The sequence below is a fragment of the Bidens hawaiensis genome, unplaced genomic scaffold (assembly GCF_021521415.1).
Source record: "Bidens hawaiensis isolate Kalapana, Puna unplaced genomic scaffold, B.hawaiensis_p1.1 tig00017168_1, whole genome shotgun sequence".
Taxonomy (NCBI): Eukaryota; Viridiplantae; Streptophyta; class Magnoliopsida; order Asterales; family Asteraceae; genus Bidens; species Bidens hawaiensis.
In genome coordinates, this window is record NW_027492600.1 from 377333 (window position 1) to 390452 (window position 13120).

General features: G+C 36.2%; 1 protein-coding gene and 1 non-coding gene across 3 annotated transcripts; one reads left to right on the top strand and one right to left on the bottom strand.

Moving 5' to 3' along the window:
- LOC143553386 (glycine-rich RNA-binding protein RZ1C-like) lies at positions 1-4702 on the bottom strand. Of its 2 annotated transcripts, none has more exons than XM_077043394.1 (3): positions 4576-4702; positions 477-1009; positions 1-405 (listed from the first exon to the last, which is right to left on the bottom strand). In XM_077043394.1, exons 1-3 carry the CDS (start codon positions 4687-4689, stop codon positions 129-131), a joined length of 924 nt encoding a protein of 307 aa, XP_076899509.1. In that variant the 5' UTR covers positions 4690-4702; the 3' UTR covers positions 1-128. The 2 variants fall into 2 exon arrangements, with proteins under 2 accessions (XP_076899509.1, XP_076899510.1); XM_077043395.1 differs by lacking the exon at positions 4576-4702 and adding an exon at positions 1187-1323.
- A 1846-nt stretch (positions 4703-6548) lies between these two features.
- On the top strand, positions 6549-6636 carry TRNAY-GUA (transfer RNA tyrosine (anticodon GUA)). Its single transcript is given in 2 exon segments — positions 6549-6585; positions 6601-6636. It is a non-coding gene; the product is annotated as a tRNA-Tyr (tRNA).
- Positions 6637-13120: the final 6484 nt, after the last annotated feature.

A 13120-nucleotide genomic window follows, 5' to 3' on the forward strand; every position in this document is an offset into this window, starting at 1 on the left:
CCAATCAAAGATTCAGAACAAAACAAATAACGGAGTTCAAGTCAGGATCATTAACGAGGTTGATCCAAATCCTAAGAGCAAGCAAATCTAGAAAACACATTAATAGTTGAAGAAAACAAGATTGTCTTTCAATAGTCAAACGAGGACGGGCGGCCTCCTCCCCTTCTAGGGCGGTCATATGGAACAGCTCTGTCTCTGTAGTTTCTTCCTTCATAACGGACCGGCCCTCCACCGCCACCGCCACCGCCGCCATACCTATCACTGCTCCTCCTTGGTCCAACATCCCTATCATAATCTCTTTCCCTTCCAAACACGCTCTGTGGCGGCGGTGGTGGTGGTGGTGCATAACGTTCTGGGGCTGCATACCTATCCCCTGCAAACCGATCTCCACCACTGGGTACATACCTGAACAAATTATTACAAGGGTAAAACAGTCAATTCCAAACAAATAAAGTGTCAAATATAGTTTAACTTACCTGTCATTAGCATAGTGACCGCTGCGGTTTTCATACTTGCTATCTCTGTTGTCGTAGCGGTCTCTATCACCAAAACGATCTCTATCACCAAAACGCCCCGCGTCATATCTATCATCCACATAACGCTCACGGTCTGCATAGTGATCTCCACGGCCGCGACCGCCACTAAACCTGGGACGGGAGGAGAACTGGCCGCCACCTCTTCCGCCACCGCCGCCACCAGCTGATGGGCAGTCACGAGCCCAGTGTCCTGGGCAGCCACATTTAAAGCAGTCATCCTGCCCTAAAGATCTGTCACCTCCACCATAACTGCCGCTGCCGCCACCGCCTCTACCTCTAGACGGATAACTACCACCATAACCATGGTCTTGATCATCACCAGCCATTCTAGGCTGAGCCCTGTTAACTGAGACCACTCTATCCCCAAGATCACTGCCGTGCATTTCTCTGATTGCATCTTCCATACCTCGCCTGTCTGAAAATGTCAAAAATCCAAATCCACGTGGACGCCTTGTATCTCTTTCAACCATTATCTACATCAAAAATATGCTTAGTATCATAGATCAATAGAAGTAACGCAACAACCCTTACACACCGGTTTGCAAAAGCTTGAACTATAAGATGGTTTATATTACACTAATACAATAAGATTAAACTTATATTGTTCCAGTGTTCTGAATAATAGATATTTTACTTATATCACGTATTACCTCTGGATCAATTTGGCCAAGAAAGAACTTAACTTGTCAGCTTTTATAAAAGATCAGAGCGCTCTGTACCAATCACTTTGTCAATTTCTTGCAGTCCTGGTCGGTTTTAGTTAAAAAATCTATAATCTAAAAGAAGCTTGCCAGAAAAACATAGAGCACTTTGGATGAACTAACCACAGAAGTTCAGTCAACCGTACAGTTCTGAGGCTTTGCTTCTGTTTTACATTAGTTTCTGTTAGGTTTTATGATTGAACAGAGTGTTCTATACAAACATCCATACAAAACTGTTTACTAAATAATCTTGTTAGTGAACCTCCCTGTGTCTATAGCAATCACTTATTTTCATTCTAATCAACGCAAGGTATCTGTTAGTATCTGATCTAAATACAGAGTTGTAGATGCTTGAGCACATGTATTTAAGAATTATGGCTTCCCTAGGAAGAGAAACAGTTCATCTCATTAAAGAAAGGGTAAGGCCGTTACATGACTGTAGGCACTGGTAAAAGAAAGATTCAGCTTTTGCACGCTGATTTAGCCCTTAAAACATATAATCAGATGCAAATTGTGACAACAAGCAGTGATGTATCTCCAGCGTCTTAACACGTTTACATTATTGAAAGCTATAAACCAAGAAGATTCTGAAAATCAAGCACTGAGATTCCCATTTCTGATATCACAACCGCCATGGAACCACTGCTCTCAAAAGGTGTGGACTTCCATGTAGCATCAGTTACCTTGGAGAACAAATCTTGAAAAGATGGCACCAGGTACCATATAATAAGTGTACAGATAGCAAATCATCAAGGGCAACATGCTTACTAAACTATAACTAACCATCAGATGACACTCATGGACTGATTATAGAAAACATAAAGGAATTCTACTCAATAGAAGTACTAAAATAAATGAAATTCCAGCTGAGCAGAAAATCAAACACCAACTCTAACTGCACAATATAAGCAGCTAGCGAGCCTTCTTAGGAAAAAGACCGATACGAATCCTAAACTTCTGTGTACTGTAGAAACCAGCAATCCGGTGGTAATGCCCCTTTCTGTTAATCAGCAGTGGCGGGAAATTTGCTCAAAACAGTAACAAAACACATCCATCACTCTTCCTGTCAAGACAGGGACAGGCCTCTTAATCCTAAAGAACTCGGGTTAGCCAAAGTAATGAAGATCTAAACAGCTGAATACGGTGGATAACGCCAAGTGCAGCAAAAGATTTGTTAACAGCACGACCACGATGAACTTTTCAGGAACCACTGCCCTAGTCGAATTATCACTAATGCTAAACTCAGGCAAACATCACTTCCAGCTGAAGCCCATCGTAACATTGTTGTCAGGTGCAGTGAAAGATTTGTACTCATCAAGCCATCATCTAGACACGACCACACATGCACTTTTCAGGAACCACTACCCAAAGTCGAATTCTCACTAGTGCTCAACTCAGATGAACATCACTTCCAAGCTTCTAGCTCAACTCAGCGAGCATCTTCCAGCTGAAGCCCATCATAACATTGTTGTCAGTTATCTGCTGCTTCACAGAACCTCAGACTAACAAACTGGCTTGCATAAACCTAAAAGCAGTTTCTACCAGTCTGAACAACCAGACACTATTGCTGTGCAAACTAACCCCCGCTTAAACTGTTAACTAGTGACTGAACTGAAAAGCCATTATAATACAACAATGAAAGAACAGGATACTTTTTAAATTCAGAGAACATGTGGTTATCTCTCACTAAATACTAGTACATGGGTCAATCATGAAATTTCACGGATCAAAAGTTGTTTTATCTTTGCCTCGCAGTACTAACACTGTTTACTTAAAAATGAAAACAACTGCAGCCAAGATCAATGTTTCTAAGAAAGCAATCCCAAAAACATTTAGCATTATATATGGATATTTGAACTTCGATTCTAATAAACAGAAGCAAGCACTTATGTCCATAGCACGTGATAAAAACATTTCTTTTAGTCATAGCTAACTCCTTCCTGAAGTTCGATAAGGTAACTTATCAGCTGTCAACCACAAGTTATAACATATGAGGAAATTCCAAATTGCAGTTAGATCTATGGATCTCAACGACTCTTTCTCAATTCTCAAAACAGATCACATGCTTAACAGATTTCTGAATCAAGCTTCAAGTTTCGCAACATGTTGCTATACATATGCTTTAATTCAACAAACAGTGAGCCTTGACAATTCAGCCTAACAGAACCAAAAACTCCTTGTAAACTAACCGATTTTAAAAAGATCAGAACCAGCATTCCAGCAAAAAAGAAAACAAACAAACAGAGAATCAATAACAAAAGGGATGAAGAAAAATCACAACTTCCAATAACAAAACTTAAAAAATGACATTTAATGATAATATGAAATGCCAAGCAAGCTTCCTCAATACCGAGAAAGTGTACAAGATACTCAAACAAGTTAATCTAGCAGCTAAACCTTTATATAGTCTCTTTGCAAACTGCAATTGTAACTGTGTGAATGTAAAAACTTAGAAAAGGCAACAATAACCACAATTACCATGACATTTAAAATTCAAAAATATTCAGCTGTGACAGTAGGGTTGAAAATTCATCATATCCTGTAGCACTCAAATTTAGGCCTATAAATGAATTCAACGTTCAGTGAATTGTTTGGCAGGAAGTTCGCCTATGTTCTTTTATTTAATAAACAAACAGACAAAAACAAATTTTTGTTCATTAAACTAAACAAATGAACATGAACATATGCTTTATTCGTTCATTTACGTTCATTTATGTTCATTTGTTTATATTCGTTTAACACATTTAACCATGCAATTTTATAGTTTTACAAACAATTAAACATGTTAGTAACCCACCAGTCCACCACTAACCCTAACCGCATATTCATTCTTTGGAACTAGCTCCCGGCCTCTCGTCTCTCCGCCTCTCTCGTTCAATCCAATATAATTAAACATGGTATTCGTTTATAACTGTTTTGTGTTTATTCATTTACATTCATTAACTGTTCGTTTAAGATGTTAACGAACAAACATAATCATTTTCTTAAAAAACAAACACGAACAAGAAAATCCGTCCTTTTAATTGTTTGTGTTCGTATTCATGTTCGGTTTCGTTCAGTTTGTTTACAGACCTAACACTGAAGTCGAAATAAACAAAATTTAACCAATTAAAAAATGAAACAGTTTCAATTTGCAGATACTGAGATACACATTTAACGTTTCTCACTATCAGCACAAGAATACAAACCCTAAGCTTAATTAAACAACAAAAATGACAAAATCATCAAACAATACAACTACAACCGCAGCAATTAATCATAACACATATGTAAACATATCAATTACTATTCAGCACATCACATAACAATAATAATATAATATAAGAATCACAATAAACCTGAGAGTCAATAATTTTGCCGAACCGGCCAAAGGCGTCTTCAAGCTGCCGCTCAGTAACGTCCCATGAAAAGCCTCCGACGAATATACGATAATCAGAGTCTTTTCCAGCCATCGATTTCAACAAACAATCAAATACACCTGCAAATTAACAAATTAGAAACGAAACCAATTCGATTAATTAACAGCACAATTAACAAATTCAAAGAACAATAACCGATTATACGCGTGAATTATACACAAATTTACCTTTAATTGGAGTTTTCGTTTGACAAAATGACGAATCGGTTGAGGTTTAATTTAAGGTGGAAACCCTAGCAGAGGGTTTGAATATGAAGGTTCAAGATGTTTTGTATTGACAGTTTGTATCCTTTGCTTTTAAACTCTTTACATAAAGTCCTCTAATATTTAATAGTTTTTTTAACGGCCGAGTAACCAATGGCATAAGACGACCTATACGCCCGCGAGGCCGCGATTGCAGACGGCGCTAGGTAGTCTAAACCGACCATCTCCTTTTTTGAGAAAGCTCGTCGCCGAAGACCCACTGGGTGAAACCCAGTTAGGATCGGATTCGAACGTGAAACCTTGTAGTCTCCTGCCCAAATATTTACTTCTCATCCCATGCCAGTTGAGTTAATCTCTTTTTATTTACTACAATTGTATTTATTTCTTATTTGCTACGAATGCGATTCATAAAAAAATATCTTTCATAGTCAAGTGTGTTGTATAACGGGACTCGTGGGGGCGACGTGGAGGGTCTAATGAACCTTACATGTTGTTTACATAACATTATTAGTCACGTTTAAAATAAGAATGCAAGTGACAATTGAGTGTAGGACCTGCCAACCCTCGACAGTTAAGACCATACTAGTGGGTAGACGGTCCATTACAAAAGGCTTAGAGGCAATGGTTGTCGGGAAAGAAGTATCCATGGGTGTTCATGGCACCAACTACATTCATCGTTCAACTCACCATTGTGTGTGTTGAGTAGACCCGTCTTAGAACCCATACAAGGCTTGGTCTCCTTTTATGGCACTATTTTTTTTAAGTTATATAATATATGTATAACTTTCTTTTAACCATTATAGAGAATTTAAAATAAATCAACAATGAACAATTAATTTTGTGGGAAAATATATATATAAGAGCCAATTAGTATTCGTCTAAGGCCATACTTGTAAAAATATACACTAGAATAGAATAGTGATAATTTAAAATCATTGTGGAGAAACCACACCTTAATACACTTAAAAAATAATGTTTCTTAATGTGTGGATTTTGGTTGATAGTGTGCGTCAAACGTGTGTAAAAGAACATTAATCTATGCATTTAAGAAAATAGATTAAACATAACAATTTTGCATTTTATATTAATCATATATAATACATAAATCATTTTCACTGACAGAACGCTTCACAAACGGATTCTCGTTGATAATGACTTTCAGTGACGAAATTCCAATGGATCCTTCGGTCAGTGAAGCCCGATTAAACTTTAAATAAAGATATCAAGATTTTCAACATTAATCTCTAATACATCAAAGAAACATGGGTTAACATATACCATGCCTCTCCAAATTATTCATACATGTTTATAAATAGTTGAACTTAACAATGCATTCTTGCTTAAAAACCATACAATGACTTTCCAAATGTGCTAATATTGCTGAAGATAATGATATCTTTTCCATTAATTTTTCAGAATACAAAATCATCTCTAAGTTTCTTATATCAAAATAGATGTAGCAAGAGTTAATCTTGTTATTTTAACTGAGTTTACCATTTATCATGTTAGATCTCAATTATAACAAGAGTTAATGGTTTAAACATTAAAACATTAAAACATGAAAAGGTTTTTTTTAACCCCTAAGCTGTTTTAGTAATATGATTTTCTAAATATAAAAAAGAGTTTTTAAGTAAGCTAAAGATGGACATTATAGTTTATATATAATGAATATAAAGCACATATCACCATCCGACCTTAGCTCAGTTGGTAGAGCGGAGGACTGTAGTGTGTTAACATAGCCATCCTTAGGTCGCTGGTTCGAATCCGGCAGGTCGGAAATTTTTTGTTATTTTTTTTAAACTTTTACTGACTAGTCTCAACAAAGAATTTGTACAGAAAGAACTGTGAATGCATTCTGGATTGCAACCTAAGAGAAATGACCATAGTGTCGTAGAGCAAACAACCACACTAGCTAATACAGAGCGAGTAACCGAAATCACCGCATAATGATGATGATCTTTGGATATATATAGCCCGAGGACAGAAACTGCTAAGAAACACATGTCGCTTCTCTTTGTTTTTTTGGCTTCATGTACTTGCAACAATATCCACGTTAATTCGTTATTTAAATTTCAGAAATGGAAAAAAATATAACACTACAACGCATAAACATAATATTAAGAAACACATGTAAACGAAAACATAATAACCGAAATAGTGAAGAAAGAATTTGGCATGCCCCAGATACAATGGAAGCCTTAGATACTAGAAGGAAGATGAACACATAAAGTATGTTTTTTTTTTTAACTTTGGAATTATATAAGATAATCTATGCGTTAGTAGGAATAAACGGTTCGTTCTCAATGCTGCTGACCATTTTAATCTACAAATCAGACTGCTCGTAATTGAGCAATGGCAACCGGAAGGCATGCGCAGATCACTATACAAAGATTGTGCAATGCAATTGTGTGTCACAATTTGGTTGATAATTGTTTTGAACTTATAATAGGAATTGTGAGCACGTTTGTGGATATTAACAAAAAAAGTCAGGTCACCATCAACCAAACTGTGACACACAATTGCATTGTGCAATCCCTACCTATAGTGATACCTGTCATTCTTATTTTTAATCCCATACGCTTGAAAATCATTCTAAATAATGACTATGTAAACAAATGATTAGTTGTCGAACTGTGTTTTTATTCATACTAGATAAAACTTCAGAAAGAACTAGTTTTCACTAATTTAATGAGGCCTAACGGATACAATATGAGAACTTTTGGCGTAGGACTACCTCCTTCTGATGTTTTGGGTGTAAGCTCATCTTCAGCAAATATAACATATTTAGATGAAATAAAAATGATAGTTCAATCACAAAGAGAGACTTGATTAAATGCTAGAGTAAAAAAGCCACCACTTGCTCTCTACTCTTACTCTAGCCTGTAATCGTACGCCTACCTATGATTGAACCGTTATTTTATCTTATCTAAAGGTGTTATATACTCGTTAAAGACGAGACGACACCAAAAATGTCGTAAGGAGGCGGTCATACACTAACAGTGCTCTCGTATTTGTCCACCATTAGTGAAAACTTCTTGTTTGGATTAGCTACTTAATTTGCGGTAATTCATTTTGCTATAAAAAATACATAAATTAGCGTGTTTTTTGAGTTATTCACCTTTTATTTAATTGGGGAAAGATAAAATAATTCACTAGATTTATCAAAGAAATATCAAACACCTACTTATAATTATCAAAACATATCAAACCAATACAAATTGGATGAGATAGAGTGATAGACACAACCGATGGTGGTTGATCGGTTTCCAAGAAATGAGTAGATAAATGGTATTGACCTTTAGAGTAAAATTTTATAGGTTAATTAAGTTTCAAATGCATTATAAGAAAAGGGTGTGGCAGTACAGTACCTTATGTTGGCCATTTCAGTGTAATTTGGACTAACTTGTTGATCAAGTTAATCGTAATATTAATCAATATAAGCCGGGTGCAGGGTGCACACTTATTTGATCTTATTATTTGAGTTATTATAAATTTGTATGTATTTTATATGTCAAAATCATAAACGTATTTTGATTATTTTGAATTTCAAATATATGATAACTGCTTTTACAATTTATATGGACCCTAACCCTAATAACTGATATTGATCATACGATCGTCCATAGCGGTTCACAAAACTCTCTCAAAAATTCATACTCATTTCTTGCTTATTCAATCTGAGTTTTATTCGGTCAAAGCATTTGGGAACCACAAATAGTTTTGATCTAAAAGTGTGATTTCACGCCTATCAGATTTTCCAAAATAACCCTTTTTCTGTACAATTTCCCAACACCTTATGCTTGGAAGCAACATACATGTATCAACTAGAGATTGCATACTATCAAATGCATAACTCATGAGCGACAAGAGACGTATATAGAGGTGAATGCTCGCAAATAAAAGACATAAGCAGCATTTACTAAATATGTACAACAACTAAAGCTAGGTTCACAGTATCGAATGTATAACTCTTAAGTAGTTAGAAAAGTAAGGAATGATAATATGATATGAGAAACTTGATAAATACCATATCATAGAGTTAAAGAGCCTAAAGACATAAGATGCACACAATTCAAATAGTTGATATGAAGTAAGAGAGTTGATAGTATCAATATTATATAAAATAATAAAAGTAGAAGAAATCAGAATTTGTACTTTGATGTTATGCCAAAGGTTTCCAGATTTTTCTTTTTAGTTGCTCAGCAGGCTTAACGTGACGTGCCGTAGATCGTGATTGGTAGCAAGTACGCGTGGTGGCTATGGTTCTCCGTGGCTATCGACCAATAAGGAGAGATCTTGGATGTAGGAGACTGAGGTTAAAGAAATTTATTTCTCTTAAATTCTACAGTTTTATGTTCAATTTCATGAATTATATTAATTATGTTTTTATTAGAAATTAAGTTACAATCACTAACCTACTTACGTTACAATTGTAGTGTTTTTATTTATATTATTTTTGTTTCCAGTAAACCTATTCTCATAATATTTGAACCTAGTTAAGTTACGATCACAAGGAAAGTACTTCAAGGCCAAGAAATGCTCTTCATAATATATAGAAAAACATCTATTAATATATATAATCCATAACAAAAAATAGTGATACAACGAGCACAAACAAGTTACAACTTGGGGACATATATTTCAAAATGGTTTTATGCTTTAAAAATATAAATTGTCAACCGTTAATACAAATCATTGTGTATTTGGAAATTGAGTCAGCGGTAACAATTCTTGAAGTATTAATAAGCGATGCATGCCATTCATCTTTTCAACCATCTCTCTCTAAGTTTTTTCATATTGGGAAACCTTCTCTTCTGCTAGCTTTGCTACCCTGGTCTGCAATTGCGCCTCTACTTGAGATTCAACTAGTACCTTTATTTCATCTAAAGAAGTTGTATTCATTGAAGAAGAGCTTGCTCCAAAATCATCCAAAGTCGATGGTGTTACACCAAATGTTCTCACACCTTCTTGCCCTTGAGATTTCATCAGGCCAGCGAAAACTTGTTCTTTGGATAAGTCTTCAATTTTCCTAGATTGTGTTACCTCATTCAACTTCTCACTCGTCAAATCCTGAGAAAATAATTAAGTTGGCATTCATAAATTGAACTTTTGTGCATGAGAACTATCTTCATTTTTATCTTTCATCTAAATCTTTGATTTTACACACATGTGTATATATGTTATCCAATATAGTTAAAAATATAATTTATAGAAAAAAGAAAATGATCTCTATGTGTTTAACCTATTGCCTTCTCCGGCATGTTAGCATGACATGCAAGAAATGCATTTCTATTTTCTAGTTTCCCAACATTCACCCCGAGAAGACAATAGCGATTTACTATCCCTGTTGTAATTTTCTTTTGCAAGGGATTTTTCATACATTTTAAAAAATTTGTAAATACATGTTGGTTTGATTATGCACCAAAAAGGCCTAGTGTCGTGAGATTCAACTTGCCTTTTAGGCATTGCCACACCAATATAATGAAATTAATATTCAAAATTTTAATATTCATTAGCCTGCCATATAATTTTAAATGCGAGCAGTGGCGAAGCTTGAGCTTAGTCACAGCGGTGACCGAAGTCATGGACTTAAAAATTTTCGGTTCGGGTCACCGATCCGGTTTGGGTCGGGTCAAACAATATGATATCTAAATCTATTTTTCTTCATTCATACAAATGATTGTTCTTATAATAATTAAAAAAATTATAATAACTAGATAATTTTTTAACCAACAAAACCGCGGTATATTGGAAACCGCGTGAACCAAAATCGCAGTATATTGGAAACATGCGGCGGTGTTACAGTGGCATATTTGTTTCCCAAGTGAGAAAACCACACCACTCCCCTACCTTAGTAGGGTTCCCTTCTATTAGGTAGTTTTGAGCAAATGGTGCCGGGTATCGATACCGAATTCCCGGTATCTAATTGATTTCGGTACCACCACCGGTACCCACATTTTTGGTTTTTCGACACCGTAACTACAGGTACCGGTTTGGTACGGTACCCTTATTTACCAACTTTAACATTCAAATATCGGTACAGTACCGGTACTGAACCGGTTGTTTTCGGTACCGGTACCCATTTTTGGGGAATTTCGGTACCGGTACCGGTACGATGCTCATCCCTCCTAAGGTTGCTAATGAGACAAACAAAGCGCACATATAAAATAAATTTATATGCTCATCCCTTCATCTTTTTCTCGTATACCCATTATACGAGAAAAATCCTCAACTTTAATGGGAGGTCTTTGGTCTTACTCCCCTTATGTACAGTTAGTGTCATTTGATCACAATTAAAATGCCTAATAATTGATTTGATCAAATCCCTTTGTAGGCTTAAACTTCCCCGTGGAAGTCTAGAAGAGAGGCAAAAGGGGTTTCTGATATAACACTTTTTTATGTGTGCTCAAAACTTTACGAAATTGGTCTAACCTACACCTTATACGGGTTTTATTATCCTTTTTCTTCTCTGGCGTTTTGGGATTCTTTTCTTTTCTTTCATGTATTTATCATGGCATTCTTTTTTCTTTAAACCTGGGTGCTCTGCCCTGAATAACAAATAAACGAGTGTTTTTCAGGTCAGTGTATCTATTCACAAGTAAGGTAACAACTAGTACATCACAGGAAGTTAATGTTGGAAGAGTTATGCCTAACATTTAGTTCAAAACCTATCAACCCTAGATCACTACAACACAATGAATAAAGGCATAATTCTGCAATCTGTCAGCATGTTTCACTCAATCATCAGCAAGAATGTTCACTCAACAGTTGAAATCTTCACTCAAGAGAAAATGTTCACTCAAGAATTGAACCCATGTTTTTAATATTCAATGAATGTGAGGCAAAATTAACATGCTGACATATCGTAAACTAACAAAAATTTAGCACGATATTCATGAACAGACATAGTATTGAGAAATTGGTCATAAAAATAGAGAGAAAAGGGGGAGTAGGTCTGATTACATACTGAAAAAGGTTCCACTGATTAGTTCTCCTTCTTTCTTCTCCACTGATTACGTCATGCTTCGGTCTTCCTCTGATACAATGAAAAAAAGGGGCGGGATTGAGAAAATTGAAATGGGGGACCCCACTTTTTGGTTCTTAAATGAAACCAGCAGCTGTTGTAAACATCAGGGGTTTATTGTGTAAATACGATAAACTATAAAATAAAAAATGGGTACCGGTGGTGGTTCCGAAATCGATTCGATACCAGGAATTCGGTACCGATACCCGGTGGCCATTTGCTCGTCCCTACCTAATAGGAGGGAACCCTACGGGAGTGGTGTGGTTTTCTCACGCGGGAAACAAATATGCCGCGGCATGTTTCCAATATACCGCGGTTTTGGTTCACGCGGGTTGTGTTGCGGCTTGCTTTCATGTTTTTTGAATGATGTGGGGTCGTGGGGATGACCCACTTCCAACGGCTTTTATAGTCGTTATAACTAAAAAGAAGTTTTTTTTTATATTAATTTTTATAAACACCACCCCATTTACTCAAAATAACTCTTTCATCAAAATACCTCCACATTTTTATAAACAAACACCCAACCTTCTACAATGAAAAAACGCTCAATACTAAAAAAACAATGGCACGTCGTGAGCTAAACATGCCGGCAGAGGATTCGTTCAATGGGTTTGAGTTTATGTTAGCGTGGAGTTCATTTTATACGGGCACTTTGTTTGTCTCATTAGCAACCTTAGTTGGGATGAGCATGGTACTGCTACCGAAATTCCCCAAAAATGAGTACTGGTACCGGTACCGAAAACAACCGGTAAGGTATCGGTAAGGTACCGGTACTGTACCGGTATTTGAATGTAAAAGTTGGTAAATACCGGTACCTACCGAACCGATACCTGTAGTTACGGTGTCGAAAACCAAAGGTACCAAAATCGATTCGATACTAGGAATTCGGTACCCGGTACCATTTGCTCATCCCTACCTAATAGGAGGGAACCCTACTAAGGTAGGGGGAGTGGTGTGGTTTTCTCACGCGGGAAACAAATATGCCGCGGTATACCGCAGTTTTGGTTCACGCGGGTTTCAAGAAAATAACCATTTTGGTAAATAATTTTAAAACTACACCAATTTAATAAATAATTTTTCTAACTACAAAATCTTGGTAAAAAAAACTCCCAATATCTCCTAATGGTGTTGTAAGTGAGTTACCAATTTTGTCCCAAATCTTTAGGAACAAAACTGAATTATTGCATGCAGCGTTTATGTTTATGGTAGAAAATATGTGTGTTTCCCCGGCCAAAAA

What these genes read in the sequence shown, in the direction of transcription:
- LOC143553386 (XM_077043394.1), bottom strand. Translation starts at nt 4,689, where the DNA reads ATGGCTGGAAAAGACTCTGATTATCGTATATTCGTCGGAGGCTTTTCA. An exon ending in GCAAAATTATTGACTCTCAG is followed by an intron (nt 1,010 to 4,575) that starts GTTTATTGTGAT and finishes TTTTTGATGTAG; the next exon opens with ATAATGGTTGAAAGAGATAC. An exon ending in GGTCACTATGCTAATGACAG is followed by an intron (nt 406 to 476) that starts GTAAGTTAAACT and finishes TAATTTGTTCAG; the next exon opens with GTATGTACCCAGTGGTGGAG.